This window comes from Buceros rhinoceros, unplaced genomic scaffold, assembly GCF_000710305.1.
Source record: "Buceros rhinoceros silvestris isolate BGI_N320 unplaced genomic scaffold, ASM71030v1 scaffold1330, whole genome shotgun sequence".
Lineage (NCBI taxonomy): Eukaryota > Metazoa > Chordata > Aves > Bucerotiformes > Bucerotidae > Buceros > Buceros rhinoceros.
In genome coordinates, this window is record NW_010389959.1 from 1 (window position 1) to 20,861 (window position 20,861).

Consider the following 20,861-nt stretch of genomic DNA (forward strand, 5'->3'; position numbering starts at 1 on the left):
CCGCGACAAGAAGCAATTTTATGCTTTTATGCCTGTTGGTTTTTCTAAGCTGCTTCTCTGAATTACTGCTCACCTTTTTCCAGTATCTGTTTCTCTGGCTGCAAAATCTGAAGGCTGAGCCAATCAGCACCTCTGTGAATAAACATATTTAAGAGGGGAAATCCATTGAGCAATGGCCTTTTGTTATGGGAGCCCTCTTTTGTTTTGGATGGGTGTAGGACAGAGAGACATAACCCCTGAGGACACCCAGTTTAGTGAGGAAGGGGATGGGGAGACAAGCTGAAGCAGCCACTTCCCTTCAGCCTGTGGAGCAGGGGCCTTGCAGTCCTCAGAGATCACCAGTGGAGGAGAGTTCCTGGAAAAGGCCATGTTCCTGAGGGAGACCTGAGCTGGGGTCATTTGCTGCTGGGAGAACCACTGTCCGTGGGGGACCCTCACATTAATTGGAGGAGTCCGTGGAGGGCTGTCTCCCATGGGAGGGACACCACGTTGCCACAGGGGAGGACGTTGACTGATCCTCTGCCCCTTCCTGCAACCACAGTGGGGAGGAGGTAGCAAAGCTGGGTGCAGGAAAGAAGGGAGTGGTGGGTGGAAGATGTTTTTAAGATCCTGTTGTTTCTCTCACCGTTCTACTCTGATTCAGTTGGTGATGTGGTTGTGGCTTTGTCATTTAAATTACATGGATTTCGTTTCCCCAGGTCAAGCCTGTCTTTTGCCCATGACCATAATTGGTGAATCAGCCCTCCCTGTCCTTCATCCTTAAGCCTTTTGTTGTATTTCCCTCCTTCCCCACCTCACTGGGGTCAGGAGGATGGGCGAGCAGCTTCCTGGTGCTTAGTGGCCAGCTGGCTTTAAATCACGACACCAGGCTCTCCCACTTATCTGTGCCTGTCTACCAAAGGTTCTAAGATCACCTTGCAGGAAAGCACTTTGCAGGCAATAACAGTAGTTTGAAGGTGTAACATGGAACTGAACTGTAGAATACTGGCCAGACAAGCCTCAAACAAACAATTTTAATTTTAGTTGGCATGTTGCTAACACCAATTGACAAAGTATTTTATAAATAGATATAAGCAATTTCTCCTCCCCAATAGTTGAAATTGAACACTGAAAATACCTGCTTTTTATACAGTAAATTGGTTCCGTCAGAATTCCACTCCTTCCTTATTAGAACCAAGACACAGTAATACTCAATCACTAATCATGCTTTGATATTCTATTTTATTGCTTAAAGAAAAGGGAGAGAGGAATGATTCTATAAACACCAGCACATTATGTGGGCAGGGTCTCAATGTTTATATGACGGTACTTGGTGCCCATGGCCTGCAGACAGACCAAGACCTAGAACAGTCTGATCTTCTACATTTGCTAGAAGGAATAAATATGAATAACTAATTAAATAAGTATATCGTCTTCTTTTTATGACATCAATATCAAGAAGCAAAGTTCTAAAGCCTGAAGACAATCACAAAAATCAGAATTATAGGGGTTCCTTTCTTATCTTGCTTTCCTGTGCTATTTAATTTTTATTAATACTGCCTGTCAGTGTCACTCATATTCCTGGAAACAATTTCATTTTCTATTTAGTTTTTCTTAATTGTAAAAGCAAGAGTAGGGGGAAACAAAGCAGTAGTCTACTTATCTAACCTTTAGTTATGGATGAGATGTTGGAAGAGGAGTCAGGGGACCAAGGATTCTGTTCCCAGTTCTTCCATGTTGCTATGAGAACTCTGTACTTCATTGTCTTCATCTGGAAAAGGTGGCAAATCGTATTTATGCACATTTTAATACACTTTCTGTGTGTAATAACCCTGATTTCAAGAAATATTATAAGCAATTATTTAATTTATTTTGCTTTTACATACCATTTCTATTTAATGTGTTTAGTTCAGCTGAGATTGAAATAAAAGATATTTTGCAAGAACACCAACTTCCTGCAGAACTTCTGGATATCACCCTGGCATCCAGATATGAGCATTGAGCAGCACATTCAGTATTTTGAGATCACATGTTTATCAAGATCTTAAAGTTTGTTCCATGCTGCTGCAATTTAAAGGGAAGTATTTAAAACAGAATGTAATCTGAGTTACATTTGCAAAAGTGACCTCTTCAAAAACGCAGAAATTTTAATTTGGGTTCTACTGCGTGTGAAATGATCATGCATCTAATATATGGACTTAAGCCTGTATCCTATGCATAAAAATAATGAGAAAAATTTAAAAGAAGAATTTAAAAATCATCATGTTCAAAATCCTCAGAGCAGTTCTTCTACTACATTGTCAAGAGAGCAAAAATAAACTTAAGGGGGAACTGTGCAGAAGGAGGAGAGTGCCAGACTTGCACTGCTTTCAATAATCTGCTTTAGAGATTACGTATTTACAGCCACGATACTCTGCAAGTGGTCTAGTCTTGTAGGATGAACTGAATTTGTATTGTCACTGGTGTGTATTCACCACTGGTGAATGAAAAAGTCTATGAAAAAGTTAGTACAAGCCTAAACAATAGTCAGAAAACAACCTCAAAAATCTTAATTATTATGACAGGAAAATCACCACTGCACTGCTGAATAGACTCGCTGTGCTTTTTGAAAATGCCTATTCTGATCCCACATCTCAAGTATATAATAAAACTGAAAAAGGTACATACAGCAATGACAGTAACTGACTAATTACACATAAGAAATAATTTCATTGATGATGTCTCTTTATTCTAGAAAAGAGACAAGCAACAAGTCTACACAGGCCACATGGAAAAATTAATTAAAAAAGAAAGGCTTATTGTATCTTACAACATAAATATAATTTGCATCAAATGAAATTAGCAGGTGCCAGGTTCAGAAGCAAACAGAAGATTCATTTACACACTGTGTGGAAAAAATCTTTACCACAGGATGATGTGGATGGTAATAGTCTACAAAAAATTCTAGAAGGGATTGTGTGGGCGTGACACCCCGGCCGGTCCAGGAAGCAGCCCTGTAAGCCTGCTGTCAGTCAGCAGCAGGAGGTGTGTTATTTAGGAGGAGACAGAGAGGTTGTGTCAATGGGTGATTGGAAAGCCAGCTCATCTCTGGGCAGGACACTGAACTTGAAACCAATCCAAGCAAGGTATGTAATACAACTCAGAAACCAAAAATACATGTGATAAGGGAGAAACTGCGCAGTTAGAATTTGTAGTGTGGAAGTGCTGCAGCAGTCTGCTGCAGTTGTATCTTAATAAAGGCCTTGTGTGCACACAAACTGTTGTCGCATTGTCCGCCCCGAATATTTGCGACGTATGACTTACCACTACAGGATTGGGCAATTTCATCAAGAAAAATACACTGAGGGCGATTAAATTGGAAAAAATAACAGCTGCCTCAGGAAGACTCTGGCTCACAGATCTGTGGATACTAGAAGAGTATTCAGGCCTGTTATGTTCTTTTGAAGTGCCACTGTTGACTGCTCCAAGGGATGTGATGCTAGCACTGATGGACCTTTAGTCTGATACAGTGTCACTAATTTTCAGCCAGTAAACTCATTTCAGGTGCAGCTTAGAGAGGAACAGGCTATCTGAATTTAAGTTTTTTGTGAGCATGTCCTGCTGTTCTTTCTAAAGGAAAACAGTCTCATCATAACAAATATTCATGCTTTAATAAAAAATGATTAATTTCATTTAAAATCAGTTTGGGCTACTAAAATCCTGCACTACCACAGAACATCAGCAAAACCAGCTATGAACCAAACCCTGTGGTGAGGCTATAGACTTCCTTCAAACGCCCGCTTTTAGTCATTTTCTGACCTGCTTACATGGGACAAGTAAGTTTCTCTTCACTTACTTATCAGGAGAATTTTTGCTTCACTTTTTGCATTGTACTCTTTGCTATGTCACACAGAGAAATCAGAGCAGGTTTGAATGATCTGACAGTATCACATTTGTTTTGAACGGGTGCTTCTATGACACCTAATATCTGTGAGATTTAATTGCTTCTAGTACGGCAGAGACAGAAACCCTAGAAGAAACTGGCAGAACACGTGTGGGTTTGAACAGTGAGGCAAAACGAACATCATCTTCTACTCAAAGCAAAGCAAAATTATTGTGCAGAATATGTCCATTTAGGTAAATATCAAAAGACATCATCCAAAACGTTGAAAGTCACTACTAAACCAGAAGTTTTGTATATAATATAGTGTCTGAATATCTGTATATAACATCTGGAGTCTAAAATCAAAGCATTTTACATGCTCTGAAACACGTTTTGTTAAAAGACTGATTTATATATACTTGTTTGTACATTTAATTAAATGTCTTTTCAACTTCAAGTAAAGATGAAAGCAGTTCTGCTTTTCCATTGCATCTGTAAATATAATCTATTTTTTTACAGTTCTTTTTGGGTGTGTTATAGGTAGCACTACATATTTGGTAGAGAGAACAAAAGACATGTAAAAATTGACAGCTGCTACTTACTTTCATTTGAAAGCAAGTCTTACTCTGACTGACATTTATATTATCAGAGTGATGGGAAGAGGGATTTTATTCACAAAAATGACTAAAATATGTTTTTTACAAAATAATGAATCATGCAAACCCGTTACATAGCAGTCTCAAGCCCTTCTCCAACAGGATTTGAATCTGAACATGTGTCCAGTAGAAAAGTTCATGAAAATTCTAACCAAACTGAAAAACTTTGCATGTTGCAAAGTTCATGCCTGCCAAATTATAAAATACTTATAAACCAAATATCATACTAATTAAGGAAATTTCTAATAAATTATTCAGATAATTCGAGTTCTGAGTGCCTCAATTAAGCTTTTCTAACTTTTCTCTTTATTAGAATTAATTATAGCGTAAATCTTTCTACTATATTAGCACACAGTGGAATGCCATACAAGATTTTTTTTCTCCATCCAGGCCACCTGCAAGAACCTAGTCTTAAGCTTTCCAGACAATGTAGATATTCACTCTAAAACAACATAAATAAAAATTTAAAAGGAAAAACACCCTTTGCAAGAGCAAAGAAAAATCCAAGTAAGTCATTCCCAAGGTTCCACCAGTGAAATGGAAATAAAAGTATGTTGCTGGTATATATGTTTTTGAAGAATGTAGAATATCCATAAAGAAACTGCCATTCTCTGGCATCTTGCTCTGCTGGAAAAGTCACTTGCAGCATTCAACTACAAAATGCAGTCAGATTTAAAAAGCTTTAAATTTGTAAACTCTGGCAAGCAGTCACCACTTACTATTAGATGTCTTCAAAATCGATTACATAAAACCTTTAATGAGAGGTAGAAAGTGTACCAGGTAGTTTTTTCTAAAACAAAACCAAACCCCCTCTTGCCCCAAAACTGACCGCTTCGATCTTTCCCAGCCCTGAGATAAGATGCAAGATCACTGATCCAGAAACAGGCAATTTCCCAATTCAAATTTTGCGGTTATCGCAGAAAGAGAAGGTACTTATGGAAGGCATAAACCTTTCTTTCCCCTGCTTCCCCAGACCACTGGTTAATTGGTTACCAAACTGCTTTTCAGAAGAAGGGCTACCGAGGGAGTAAGCTTATTCTTCAAGGTCTTATTCTTCAACTCAAGAGCAACACTGCAAAACTGTGTATAGCAAACGAGCAAAGAGAAAACTCAACAGGATGAGGAGCAAAACTATACGCTTAGTTTTGATGAAAATCAGTCTAAGAATGTTGCTAAATACAGATACGTAAGCTTTTATCCCCCTTTGAAATCATAGCTATTAAAAACGCAACTAACATTCATAAGTTCTTCTGAAATCTTTCCTTGTTTCTAAAAAAAAACCCCAAAACACCAACTAAAAAATCTGACATGTATAAAGATGTCCAGCCTAAGACTCAATCTTCAAGCACCTAACAGAGACTAAGACTGCAGATTTTAAAACAACCCTTCTAAAACCATCATCTTCTGTAAAACAAGAGCTACCAGACAGGCACCCTTTCTTTATGTGCTAAGCCTCAAAAGATACAAAAAACCTTCTCTATTCATGAACAATGCATCAGGCACCTGTGAGCTCGGCTGATCTGCAGAAAACAACCAAAGGGTTTTATTAGGTCAAAAGCTGAACTGAAGCCAACAAATTTTGAATATGCTGCTTAAAAAGGTAAGGTTTGTGTAATGTGTGCATTATCCCCACTTGAAGCACTTAGAAGGCCTCCTTTAATACTTCCAGATACACCAACTAAAAGCTAAAGAAAAAAAATACAGATCTAGAAAGCGTGACTAGTGAAAAAAATGGTATAGCTTGCAATGGCTAAACAGAAGATTAAAGAGTGTCTTTCTTAAGAGTTACCACATACATGCAAATACATACAAGGTGTAAAAAAGAGAGTAATAAACTGTTCGACAGATCCATGAGCTTTATGACACAACGTGGTAATCCTGAAAAGCAACCAGCGTGACTTAGACTGGAGTCTGGGAAAACATTTCTAGCCCTACCACATCATGGGAGATTTAATACAATACAACCAAACACTTACTAAGAATGGATAAAGCATGGGTTTTCCTGCCCTGTATCAGGAGGATCAACAATATGAATATGGCCTCCCCTCCAACTTCTATCAAATCATGTGACGAGTAAAACATAAAGAAGAGCAGGAGAGATTAAATAAATAATTTCCTTCTTCTACATTCCACCTGCATTAAGTGGGAGGATGTATTCTGCCATGGTGTAACAAATAGACACATTCTTAAACTACTACCAACACAAAGCAGTAACGCAACTTGATTTATTATATGCAGATTCTTCTGCATTGTTGCTAAACAGTACACTGGTCCAAAATTACTAAAATACTTAAAAAACTATACATTATGTAAACAAAACATAAATAAGACAGCATAGTTCTTTGTACATACAGTTTAGTACAGATTGTTAGGAATTCATTAATATGTACAATTCTATACCATAGCTTGCATTTTTACAATGCATAAATATTTTTTTTACAGAAACAAAAATAAATTTGACAAATAAAAAGGAGATATATACTGTCATAAACACACTGGAAAACAGTCCATACTGTAAGATGGCGCATGTGCAAAAGGCTAGATTTCTCCAAACCAAAATGTTTAGAACTCATGGGTCATTTCTGACCTTTTTACTAAAGAACTCTGAAAACTCATCTCTGACAAACTAAATAAACTTCTCTTCCTCCTAAGCCCCACAAGTAAACAGGAAAGAACTGTAATCTTAAGTAATTCCGAGTAAATCAACTGTTCCAAACAATGCAAGAAATTATTCAATAGTTGCAATTATTGAAGTCACAAGAATGCCCCAAAAATTTCAAGTAGCTCATTTGCGGTAAATTCAGGATGCAGCTTTGTCAGGTTTATCAAGGCAAGATGATTCACATGCAGGCAAGACAGTGGTAGGATTTCTGCTTGTGGACACAAGAGGAGGCAGTGATGAAGACAGGGAAGAAACTTTTGATGCTGGAGTATTTATAGCATTCAAAATCGCTCCCTCTGGACTGACCAACAGTTTCTTGATAGAAGTGTCTAAGTGAAACACTGTTGTGTTGCTTGGTAAATGAGAGTTCGGAGGATGAACAGCAGAAGCCATAGAAGATGTAGCTACAACATTAATAGGAGATTTTATTACTGAAGACACCGACAGCGTCACTGCAGACAGTGAAGTACAAGAGCTAGCTGGAGTACTAAGTATCTGGGGTGTTGCGTGTACAATGGGTAAAGCATCTCCAGACCCACATGAGTTCACAATTTTTGTAGAGCTTTTCAAAGGATGTTTTGGTATTTGCCAACTCAACGAATTACTTGGTGCTAGCATGACTTTTGAGGTTACTGGATTAGCAATTGACACACCTTGAGCCTCTTGACCATGGCTAGTAGTTAAAGGAGGAGTCTGTTTTGTATTACAAGACAGAAGAAGAACATGGCTGCCAGCTCCAAGGCCTTGTGGTGGAACAACAAAACGAGTACCATTAATCATTATCTGAGTTCCAGGTGACAAAGGCATACAGGTGTTAATGACTATTTTCTGCTGAATACATGGTTCATTCAACTGGCCTCCTGCCTTGCTTGTTACAGTTGGTGAAGCTGCACACATCTGAACAGTAGAAGCACAAGCATAAGCATGACTTCGTTTCTCTGTACTGAGAGGCACCTGCTGGCATTGTAGGGAAGAAAAGCTGGGGAAACTAACGACTTTACCTGTATTTGGTGATGGAGGGGGCAATGCACTCTGGGACTTGTGAACACCTGCATTACTTGGCATAGCAGCTGAAACTCCTGATGACTGAAACTGAAGCAGTGTGGGCAACTGGCTTTTTGGTACTGGAGGAGGAGCTGGAACTGCTGCCAGCTGAGGAACTGTATGCAACACTTTCTGTGAGGTGGCTACAGGTCCAGGCAAGCTAATGACTGGAAACTGCAAAGCTGATGCTAAGTTTTGAGGACATACTGTTGGTTGTGTTGTTGAAATCAGCACAGATGAAGCAAGATGTCCTGTCTTCACAGTTGATATACCCACAGTATTTCCAATATTTGATGTACACAGTCGATTACCCAGATGATGTCCTATTCTTGAGGCACCATTTCCACCAATCAAGACAGTGGGCCATGTCCCAGAAGTCCCACTTGATGTTACTGAAACAGATTCCACACGTGTGTTTGTGGTTGTTGCTGTAAAGGCATTTTCAGCTTTTGCTGCAACGCATACAGATTCATTAACTGACGCAGCACTTTGATTCACAAAACTTGGAAGAGGAACCAAAGTACTACTACTTGTCAAAGCTAGGGTCAAGCCCATGCACTTTTTGTCTTCTCCCTTAGAAATGGCAGAGTGTAATATATTAACTGGTGGGGCCTGTTGTGCATTGCCTCTAGTGTTTACAATTGTTTGACCTATATTCAGTCCAATTTTCACATCTTTTACTTGAGCAATAGTTGGTGAAGAATTTATTCTTATTGGTGCTCCTACTGTTGATGGGATCAGAACCAACTGTGGTTGCTCTGTGGCACTCACAAAGGTTTTGGTTAGGGAAGAAGGAAGGTTATGTTTCAATGACTCTGCAACTAGATTAGTGGTTGATGGGCCACTGGCAATTTGTGTGTTAATGAAAACCAGCTTCTGAGCATTAACACCAGGGGATGCCAGAGAGGGTATAATATTGACTGCTGATGCCCCGCAGGGTGATAAAGTAGGTGGATTTGTGATTACTGTAAGTTTCTGGACTGGCGTACCACAGATGAAATCTCCATTTGCTGCTGAATGAGACTCAGATTGTCTACTAGTATTTGCTTTAGGTTTAGCATCACTTTGTTGCTGCACAGAAGAATTTGGAGTTATTACAGTGTTATTTTGTTCAATGCTAGTCACGCTAAAAGGACTGTTTGGAGTTGCTGACATCAAATTGCTAGGTGATGAAATGGATGATAAAGGAGAGGACACATAGTAGGAATTCTGTATTACTTGACCCAAAGTACCCCCAACAGCAGTCTGCTGTAAAGTGAATTTGTTATTTTTCTCCACTGCCTGGGTAAAATCAGCTGGTAAAGCTGGAATGTTAACAGAAGCAGCTGTTGAGGGGGCAAATCCAGAAAGAGACAACTGTCCAATATGTGGGAGACCTGATGCGGCTGATGCTACAGGTGGAAGAGTAGGGTATGATAATGCTGTCGTTTTTGGCACAAGAAAGGCCTGAAGTTGAGGTGCATAAGTGAAAACTGAACTAGAAGATAAAGTACTAGGTGAAATCTGGTCTGATTTTGTTTGCACTTTAACAATTCCTGTGTTTCCACCTCGTGTTGTAACCAGAATAGACTGTGAATCTCTTACACACACTGTCTTCAGCTCTTGCCTAGTTTCAAAGGAGCCAGTTGTCTGCTGTGATGCACGACTATGACAGGCAGAAACAGTGTTTGTAGACCCACTTAATGCTCTTGCTGGTATTGAAGACTGGCTAGCTGTGGAAAGAGCAGGTGAAGTCACAGACACAGGGAATGAGGCAGTTGAAACTGCACTCTTGATTTTGACAGTTTCAGTTTGGCTTGCCTTAACTGTCGATGGTAAACCACCTGCTGAAGTTAAAACAGGCAATGGTTGTGTTGTGTTCATGGGACCAGTCACTTGTGACAAGTGGGTAATGTTCGTGCTAAAAATTGTACTAGGTGACTGAGCAGTAGCATTTGCAGAGCCTGTTACCAGAACAGATGTTAAAGAAACACTGACATTTGATATTTCTGGTAAAGTTGTACAGTGCAGCTCAGGTGTTTTTTGTTGTAGCGACTGAATGTCCTTGGATGCAATTTTACCTTCCTTCTGCTGAATAAGAAAATTCTTAGGTAAAATAAGAACTTGCTGCATGAATTTTTCTCCAGTTTTAGGGTCAATCACAGGTTGCATTTGGATTTTCACAGAGTTGTTCTTAAGGTCTATTGGTACACAGTGACCATTTGGCATTTTGTACACCATTTGTAAAGGAGTCTTTGAACTGGTCTGGCAGGGCAATGCTGGTTTGATCAGTGATGATTCCAAAGGGGTTATAACAGGCTTTTCAGGAGATACATTCATGCTGGGGGGTGGTGACAGATGATTTGTTAAGGTCACTTTGTTCCCCGTATTCTTGGCAAGCAAGGCCTGTATGGGTTTGGTCCCTTTCAGAAAGTTTGATACTGATGTTGCAGGATCTGTCAAGGAAACCGGTTCTAGAGTTGACCCTTCAAATTGTTGCAGCTCAGTCAAACAACTATCCGGCTGCAAGCTACTTTCTGAACTCTGGGCCACAGTCTCATTAGTGCTCAGCTTAGCTTTCTTCCTTGGTGAAAGTTCATTAGTGCTTTGATCCAGACAACTATTTTGCTTGGACTGTCGTTTAACACATTTGGGCAGTGCCTTCTGTATTTCTTTAGAAGCTGATTCTTTTTTCAGAATACTGTTTTTTCCTGCAGGTAAATTCATCTCTAATAGTTTCATTTCATCTGCAAGAATATCAAAACAGAAACTGTGCTTTACATGTTTGCAACTGATACCTCTATATAACAATTTTACAGTGTCTTGCTAAACGTAAAATGCTAGTTTGCAAGTGTAAGCATGGGTGGAAAGAGAATGTCTGCTGCTTTAAGGGCATCTAGTCAAAGACCTTCTTCAATACACAAAGGGGTTAATAAGAAAAGAAGGAAGTCATAAACAGGAACATACAGGGACAAAAATCTGACCAGCATGGGAGACACACAGGAAAAACAAACCTGGTAATTTACACAAACTGATGAAGGCATGTGAGAGCGTGGCAATATTTATTCCTGCAAGGTTACTTTGAGGGAAAGGGGGCGAAGCCAGAAACAAAATATACAGAGACAATGATCTAACAAAACAAACATGGCGACAATGACAAGAAACAAGCTCGCCAATCACATCAGTTGATGGGCTATCAAAAAAATGCAGGTTCCAGGAAGATCAGCCTGATATGACTGTAAACCAGGGGAGTTCCTGGACACTGGGCTGAGAGGGTTGAGGGAATTGGTAGATGTATACAAACACTTGAAGGGACGTGCAGGGGAAGGGAAAGCTGCAGGGACAGAGCCGGAGGTCACAGCCTATGTGCCTGGTGCCAGCTGATGTGGGATGAGTGTATCTTCCCTAAAACCAGTGTGCAAAGAGACAGTGTGAGTGTATTCACTGGTAAATTTCAAGCCAGACTAGCTGGTGACTTGGTGGGCCTGAGGTCTGGACTTGTGCCTCAGACAGACTTGTGAGTATCAGGAGCCTGTGAGACAAAGGTGTGAGTGTCACATGTTTCATACTGAGCATCAAGCTATTATCAGTCAGTGAGCAGGAGATGCATGAAGTGGTTAAGAGGGCCCAGTATACATGCAGGCGTGCTGGGTGGACAGAAGGGCTGTAGATTGATGTTTTGGCAGTGTCTGGATGCAGGAGAGGAGAGGCCAGGAGCTTCCCGGTGCCAGACACGGCTGGCTTCAAAACAGATCCATTGTAGGATATGGCTAAGCCTGAAGGCCAAGGTGGTAGTACTTTATGAAACATGCTGCACAGAACAGCGTATTACAGAAGAGCGAGGGAAAATTGTAGAAGAAACAACCCTGTAGACACCAAGGTCAGTGAAGGAGGAGGGGAAAGAGGTGTCCCAGGCACTGGAATACATTCCCTGCAAACTGTGAACACTATGGTAAAACGGGTTGTCGCTCTCCCACAGAGGACAATGTTGGAGCACATAACTACACTGCAGCCTGCTGAGGACCCCATTCTACAGCAGGTGAACACAGGCTGCAGCTTCCTTCAGGACACAGAGAACTCACACCAGAGCAGCGTCCTGACAGGAACTGTGGCTTATGGGGCACCCACAGTGGAGCATTCTTATCCTGAAGGACTCCAGTCCTCTGTGGAGAGGACCCATCCTAGAGCAGTTCATGAAGGACTGTATCCTGTGGGAAGGACCCCACACTGGAACAGGGCAAAAGTGTGAGGAAGGAGTGGCAGAGACAAAGTGTTATGAACAGACCTCAACCCCCAGACCCCATCCCCACTGTGCCAATTGACAGGAGAGGGTTCCCTCTTCAAATGGGAATGAATTTAAGCCTTGGAAGAAGGTGGAGATGGGGCAAGGGGAAAGGTGTTCTAGGTTTTGTCTTTATTTCTCACCCTCATATGCTATTTTTAATTGGCAATAAATCAAGTTAATTTTTTCCAAGTGAGTCTGTTTTGCCTCCGAGAGTAACTGGTGAATGATTTCCCTATCTGTATCTTGACTCACGAGATTTCCCTTCTTATTTTCTCTCCCTGTCCTGTTAAGAAAGGGGAGTGGTTGGGTGGGTGTCTGGCAGCCAGCCACGGTCAACCCACCATAAATGTACATTCTGAACAAGTCTACCATGTTATCACAGAAATAGGCAAAAAAAAAAATCAGCAAAAACTTGCAGTGATCGAAATTTTCATCTTGGTCATGTGTGCCTTCTTCTAGACTACATCTGTCAGACAGCATCACGAGCTATTTCAATATCATCACAGTAGTAGTTAAAGTAAAAAGTAGGACACAAGCTCACATGGAAAAATTAAGCTCCTGAATCAAGCTCAAGCTATCAAATTCCAGTAAATGCTTACCATTGTCTGGGTGATCTTTTTTGGGAACTTCCACATGTTCTGCAGACTCTGAAGATTTACCACATACTACTGCAAAAGAATCTTTGCCAAAATCAACTTCACTTTCATCATTACTCCACAACTCTCTGGTAAATTTATCATGGTCTGGATGTCTTTTAAAGTCATCATAGTCCTTCTTCAGTCTAGACCTTGAAAATAACAGAACTAACTTTACTAAAGAACCACACTGTTTTAAACATCTTTTTTTTTTAATTTGTATTTGCTGCCACACAAAAAGTTGGTGTCAAATTAACTGCTTATGCCCTTCAAAAAAATTTCAGGGAAGCTCTATCTGCAAGTCTCTAAAACCCAGAAAACGCACAGTGACAGTACTGTCCCTTCCCTCACCAAAACTGAATTCTATGTCATTAAGTCCTCTAACAATAGGCAAAAAGATTGAGCCAAATACGACCATGACTGGTTTACAGCATCCATCATCTGTTTCCTCCTTCATCTTGTACTGTGACAAATGCACCTGTATGGACTTGTGTATTAACTGTAGTAAGTCCACCCTTTCCTCTGAAGGCAACCCCAACTAGAGAATTAAGTAAATCTTGTTTTTCTCAAATGTATGATGCTTTGGCTCACCTATGGGACCATAAGTTAAGCTTCTCCTTTTAGAAAACTTTATCTCTGGGCAATTAGAAGAGCCGCCACTGCCACCTCCACAGGCTCACACTCCACTAAAGAATATGGTGCCCATGACGGAAATACATAGCTGTTTTACTCATTTGAACACCATTCAGAAACATATACACTTACCTTGATATTCCTCAGCTGCTACATATTTCTGTTGTCCCTTCTTCTAAACCATTGTTTAAATGAGATATAGGGGTTATTTTAGTGTACAAATACAGTGAACTACAGGATTCAGCTGGTGGTAATCAACACAATATGCAGGAAAATTATTTAGCAAATAAATGGATTACAGCAATTAGCACCTTTTATGTTATAGAATCTGGATGTAATCCCTATGACAGTAAGAATAAGATCTTAAATTTACCTATTCTTACGTATTAAATTAATTGTTGTTTGCACTGAGTGCAGCAATGACCAGCTGTTCCCTAAGGGATGAAGAGAGAGGAGCCAAGCATGGTGTCAGGAATCGTAACAGCTTGCAGGACATGAGCCTCACAAGCCAGGATGCCATCCCATCATCCCTGATTGAGGAAGCAGGGCAGGCCTAGGGGTGGTAACCAGGTTCAACCATTAGCACAGATCAACAGGCAAGTTCCTGGTGCTGAGGCAGGTCTAGGTCAAGCTGGGAAGTCAATTCACACATTCAGATCAGGATCAGATCCAGTGGTGCCTGCGCCAGTCATGACCCAGTCCAGTGATTTCCGGGCAGGTCCACAATGATGATGCAGGTCCGAGGTCAGTCTGACAGTTAGTCCAGATCAGCAAGACCTGTGGTCAGGCAGGTTAACTGCTGTAACTGAGTTTGAAACTGGCATTCCTACAGCAGAGATTGAAGGCATAATGACCTGAATGTGGGATCCTGTGACCATGGGCAGCTGATGTGGATGGAGGCCAAGCTAAGGCTTGTTAGGGTCAATAAGACCTCATAACTTACTCACAGCTTTGACACTGAGAGAAGACAACCTTTAAGCCTGCATGAAAATGAAGTGTGGACAATAGTTCGACTCTGTCATCAGGATTTTGAGCCTGAAGTCAAGATATGCAAGAATTACAGAAGGACACTAGGGAACCACTACTGTACTGAAGCTTGTGGATGGGAACTTCCTTTTTTCTTCTGAGGAACTTCTGCTGTGGCCAGTGAACAAATGTGATCAGTGGGCACAAGTAACTTTTCCTTTTAAACCTTGCTGCTATTCAAATACCATTCAACATTATACTCTGTCATAATTTTGAAAACAGAGGATCTTTCAAGAAGGGGAAGAGAAAAGGATTTGATCATAAAGAGTGCGTCTAGTAATTAGAGAAAACAAAAAAGAAGGCAGGAAAACTCCAAAAACTTACACCTCTTATACTGAGGTCTTGCACAGAAGGAAGGAGCTCTGCTCAGCCCTTGACAACTGAGAAGGCCAATGCTGTCATTCAATTAGAGATGTTAGTAGCTGGTTGAGACGCTGCAACTGCAGCAACATTTCTGGTGGTGCTGCTGTTTGTTTACACCAGTGTGAGTAATCTCTACCCAACTGCTTCTTCCCTTTCATGTGATGCTTTTCTTCATCACTGTCATTGGTGCTATACAGCTGCCTAGGAGCTGCATAATGAACCAGACCAAGACACTTATCTGGCCTTTCCCCCATGTCTCTTTCCTTCTCACGATTTGTAAAGACCGTTTCTCAGCTGGTGCTATTCCCTGGTATACTATGTATCTGTCCAAACAGTTACGTCATGGAAATACCTGTTTATTTGGTTTATTGCTGAATAAACTAGGGCTACAGTTTAAAACACATCCTGAGAAATACGAGTTAAATTTATCTCAGAAATTATCCTCCACTCTGAGTGCATGCTTCTCTAGCTACCAGCACATGTACATGCAAGACCTCAGCCACACGGTCCCAGACTAAAATTTACTCACATTAGACACACCTCATAGATAGTACTTCTACACACTTTATACAACAGTTCTACAGTCTGTATTCTATACCCACATTTAATGAACAAGAACTAACACTGGGTACCAAACCATGCCACAGCAGGATTTACGTAAAGGGTGAAACTCTAAACCCCATATACTGGAAACTGAAATCCTTTCTAACAGTATTACTATCTGCTACACTTACAAAAGGAGTCTGAATTCCTACAGACAGGAAGAATGAACAGAAACTTTGACAGAAAGGAATAGAAAAAAGCAAAACTTGTACTTCCATCCATTATTTAAAAGGAATGTTCAACAACACCCTGAATTTCCAAATAAGGATTTTAATTCATGCATGACATCTATAAAATGAGCTACTAAGGAACCAGCTCTTGATAGTTCTGTCTGTTTACTGTCTTTGGTACTATGTTGTTGGGGTTTTTTTTTTAAACATAATACCTTTTACACTTTTCAGAATTAGTTCTGCTCTCTCGCTTCCTTCACACTCAACATTTAAGCAGCTGTCTAATTGCCATATGACAAAGTTCAAGGTTCTAATCATTACTTGCACTACATTTAAATGTCTATAGGGCAAAACTAAGGTATGATAATAGCAACAGTTGTCCAGCTAACAGACAACACCAGCACCACAGTTTAAGACAGGCTGATACCATGTCAATATCCAGTTTCTCCAGGATTTATAATCTGGGTAGCATCTCCACTGCTACTAATTCTTGCCCTTAGTAGATTTAAATCAGTCACTGCTTGACTGATGTTTCTCTGACATGCTTCACTGCAGACGCACTTCAAATTTACAGGGTCACAAAGACCTCAGAACAATGTTTTAAGAATTGTTTTGTGGAGAATTCATTAACAACCGATTTAGGTAGTTTTAGACAGTAAGTAGTCAGTAAGTATTCTAAGAAGCCCTGATCTCCTTTTCTAGATACAGGTTTTCAGCACCTCTTCTTAACCAAATAAACAGCCACACAAATCCTAGCTGGATTGTGATATGGCTTAAGGATTCTAGAGGATTTTATAGGAAAAAATAGGGGGTTAAACTCAAATTTAGCTAGAGACTGCAAGTCTCGAACATAAAATAATTCTTCCAATTAAAGCACTGCTCGTGCCTCACTCCTCAAGGTATTTTAATTTATTTATTTGAGAAGCCAACTAAGTGATTAGTTTTCAAAAGGTGGACTTTGTTCTGTTTTCTATCTCATGCACTATTGTTACAAAAAGAGCAGCTAATTACCTGTTTCTTTGAAATGCTTTCATTAGCTTTGGTTCCCATGGTAACAGTTCATTAAGCAGTCGTATCAATGTACCATGCAATTCCTTTACTGCTTGTTTCCGGTGGTACCATCTTCCCTGCAAACATAAATACCACGTATTTATCACTACTATTCACTAGACCTGAATCTTGTTATATAGTACTACAATAATCCTGGTTACACTACTCCAGCACATGAGGAAAATACCTGGAAGAAAATATATATAGTAAGGAGAAAATATGTAAGTAAGTTTCACACTTACCACTTCACCTATGTAAGACATTAGTACTTCTACTTTTTTTCCCTATTACAGAGAATGTCCTAGTTTAAGAAGCAGTACTGCAAGGATGTTCACTTTTTACAGATCAAACTTAATAATGAAGCAGAATCCTATGAATACACATGCATATTAAATTACTTAAATGAGTAACTAACACAGGTAGTAATCCATTCAGGTCAGGGAACCAACCATGTATGTACACTTTTAATAAAAATCTTAGCATAATATCATTTAATGTAAGTGATATAATTTATATTATTATTATTTGCAAAAACAGTTTACTACAATTTCCAGGGATAAAACACAGTTTTTGCATTACATTTTTTGTATTTTATTCAAAAGTCTAGATAAAAGGTTTTTTTGAAAGAGAAGTTTCGCAAATCAGTAATTTATTAAGTGACTCTCCAGCACAGAACAGTTTTCCAAGATTGTGAGATTATACATATGTTTGGATAAGAAAAGCATTTTTAATCATAGGTTTGAGTTAAAAAACTTAAAGCTTTTATACATAATCTTATTAAAAAATGAATTCTTCATGGAAGATCATAAAACTGGAAAGGCTGAATGAGGATAAAAGACATTGGGAAAAGACAATTAGGAGTGTATATGCCTATTTACAGTACAACCATGGTGGCCACAATGCTGCAGAACACACCTTTTAACACTGTTATAAGACTGTCTTGTAATACCCCTTATAAGCATTTCTTCCCAAAGCTTTATTTTCTAGTTTATTTCATAAAAAACTGAACAATGCATATATATGTCACAGCTACAGAAAGAGATGTGGTATACTCTACTATTTCTTCCACTCTAATTCTATTCTTCCACTAATTCTATGCATTTTATGTAAATGAGGATTCTGTCTCTTAACTTGTCAGAGAGGATGTAAGACAGTAAAGAGACTACGGTTCTGCAAGAAAAAGAAGCAAGACTTGGGAACTGATTTATTTCAAATATGTATTTAGCTTTTGATAGAGTTTATATCCTTCACAGCTTCCTGCACACCAAGAACTGTAAGGCAGGAAAAGCTTGATACAGCTGCCTTTCGCCAGTCTAAAATAATGATTTTTCTATGGACTTTGGAATAATTCCTTTCTACACATTTTCAGCAGATCTATCAACGTACAGCAAGATCAGTCAGGCTGGAAGCTTATTTTAAGACCAGCTATTTATTTTTTATGGATAATAATTTACATGTTACATAATAAAATGAAAAGCTACTCCTTCATTCCTCAACTAAAATTACAAAAACAAAGACTTTATGTAGGAAACTATGTCACATTACCACATAACTGTTACTGTTGAGCACACAGCCAAGCCAGCAAACTGTTCAAATTTTCTTCATTTGTGGCCAGTCATATTTGCACATGTAATGCACTGCAGCATAAAACATGCTAATGCGCACTGCATTAGAAATCAGCCCTTGTGTATACTCTTGTCTACCACCTACTCTCGTCTAGGTGATTTGGTATCACGTCCTAATGTTAGCAGTCAACAGAATTAATTGCTAACATATGAAAGAGTATTTTGTGCATATATTTATCTTTCTTATAAGACATAAAAAAGCTTTCACAGACAGTTTTAAAAGGATGAATTTATATACTACACAGTATTACTGGATTGTATCAAACCAAAATGGCAAAAATAAACAATGCCACTATCAGGATACAGAAATACTGTACATGCGTTTGATACAGCAAAGAATAGGATGTGTGAAAACAATATTAAAAATATATGAGAAATTACTATAGAGTAAAAACAACAACAAATTATTAATTTCTGAAACACATTTATTTTTAAATAAGGCTAAGATCTTGATTTAAGTTAAAAAAAAAAAAAAGTATTTATGACCCAGATAAATATTAGCTGATCACTGAGTAAACTTTGAAGTGATAACTGTATCATGCATTGAACAGCCAAACACAAGTAGAAGGCTTAGTCAAGGACTGACTTCAAGACTTCACTGCCTTCATCAATGCAACAAAGAAGAACAAAGACAAGTCACTTTTCTCCCTGCTTACAAAAATGAACAAAAAGATAAACAATCCCCTGCCACCTCAATTCTAGAGTTAGTTTTTAACAAAAATAGTGCAAATATTACAGGAACACGATTTAGAAAAATTTAAATTAATTACTTCCCTGTATTCCAATTACTCATTTTTCTTATTGGGACTTAGGAGTTGACAATAAATCTGTCAGTGGAAATATACATAAATTAAAGCCATGAGAAGAATTTTCTTTCCTCAGAAATAGTCATGACACAGAACAAATATGGGGAAGAAAGACTGGAAGAAAAATCCGTATCTTCTGAATTACTGTGGTTCAGCTGGTTTTCAGTGCAAACACACAAGATTTCTGCAAAGATCAGATGTTAGACAAATGATCTGCTATTATTCCTTAAATATTAAAATAGTAAAAAGGACGTTTTAAAAGTCTGTAAGCTTAAGACACATTACTACAAAATCTAGCTTTACCTTTCTTATCCAATTTAATTTTCTAAAACTTCTGGTTTTTCCAGGGAGAAAAAAAAAGGAAATGCAAATCAATAATTGACAAAGCTATGCTCTGCTGAACTCCCTACTTCAGCAATGCATAGCTGCCTGGTAATTTCTACAGATAATAAACTGGCCTTTACAGAATTGTGTTGCAAACTCTTCTCAGTAATACAAAATGATATAATGCAGGATAATGCAGCTACAGATTGAAGCTCAGGAGGTTCAGGCTGGACCTTAAGAAGGTGTATTTTCATCAGGAACATACGGCATTACAACAGGTTGCAAAGAGAAGCTGTTGGATCTCCGTTCTTTTTTTTAGAACTCAGCTAGTCATGGATTAGTTGCTGCAGCACTGACAATAGTCCTGCTTCAAGGTGAGGAGACTTTAAAGTCTCGCTTTCAACCACTGACTGCAGGTTTTCTTACGATGAAAGATAAAAGCCTGACACGTTACAGGATTAACAAATAAATGAAATGCAACATCTACTGGCACAGAAGAAATAGACCACGGCAGGATAGCCATGACTGTTCCATTCAAAGTAATCAAAATATAGCTGTTCAGGAAATTGCGTGAGTGGTTTAGTGGAATGGCAGGGTTAGTACCAAGGAACAGCTATCACACATCCGTAGTTCAGTTCTCTTGTCAACAAGGCGTCTGTAGAAATGACGATCTGAATACACTGCTTTCTCGTGTTTAAGAAATCCAGCAGTATTTTATTAGTAGACATGAACTACAATTACCCACATACATCAACTGAAGGCAGTACTTTAGAGGTAAAAACAGTATCACTAAAGAGCTTTCTATTAATAGATCTCTGAAGAAACTGTTCTGCTTCTATTTACTTGAGCTAATTCTAAGTTTGATAAATACCTGCATTTCTAATTGATTATTTAAATACAAATATCCAGTAGCTAACTTGGGTGTGTTGGTTATTTGTTCTGTGATTCCCAGTACCACTGCTTCTGTAACTTAGATCTGACTTCTAGAATCATAGAATCATTTGGGTGGAAAAGATCCTTAAGATCACTGAATCCAACCATTAACCTAGCACTGCCAAATCCAAAATACGAAATGTGTGTCAGCACCACATCTATATGATTTTTAAATACCTGTCGACTAACACCTCCAGATCCTTTTCTGCTGTGCAGTTTTCCAGCC

General features: G+C 39.1%; 1 protein-coding gene across 1 annotated transcript in view; it reads right to left on the reverse strand.

Annotated features, from left to right (window-relative positions):
• Positions 1-6,724: 6,724 nt before the first annotated feature.
• The window catches only part of KIAA2026 (KIAA2026 ortholog), a gene marked incomplete at its 5' end in the record, with an annotated part of 51,861 nt that continues 37,724 nt past the window's right edge, over positions 6,725-20,861 (reverse strand). The window contains 3 exons of the mRNA XM_010135772.1: positions 6,725-10,929; positions 13,067-13,254; positions 16,909-17,024. Coding sequence (XP_010134074.1) covers positions 7,298-10,929; positions 13,067-13,254; positions 16,909-17,024 — 3,936 coding nt within the window. The remainder of the gene's footprint in view (positions 10,930-13,066; positions 13,255-16,908; positions 17,025-20,861) is intronic.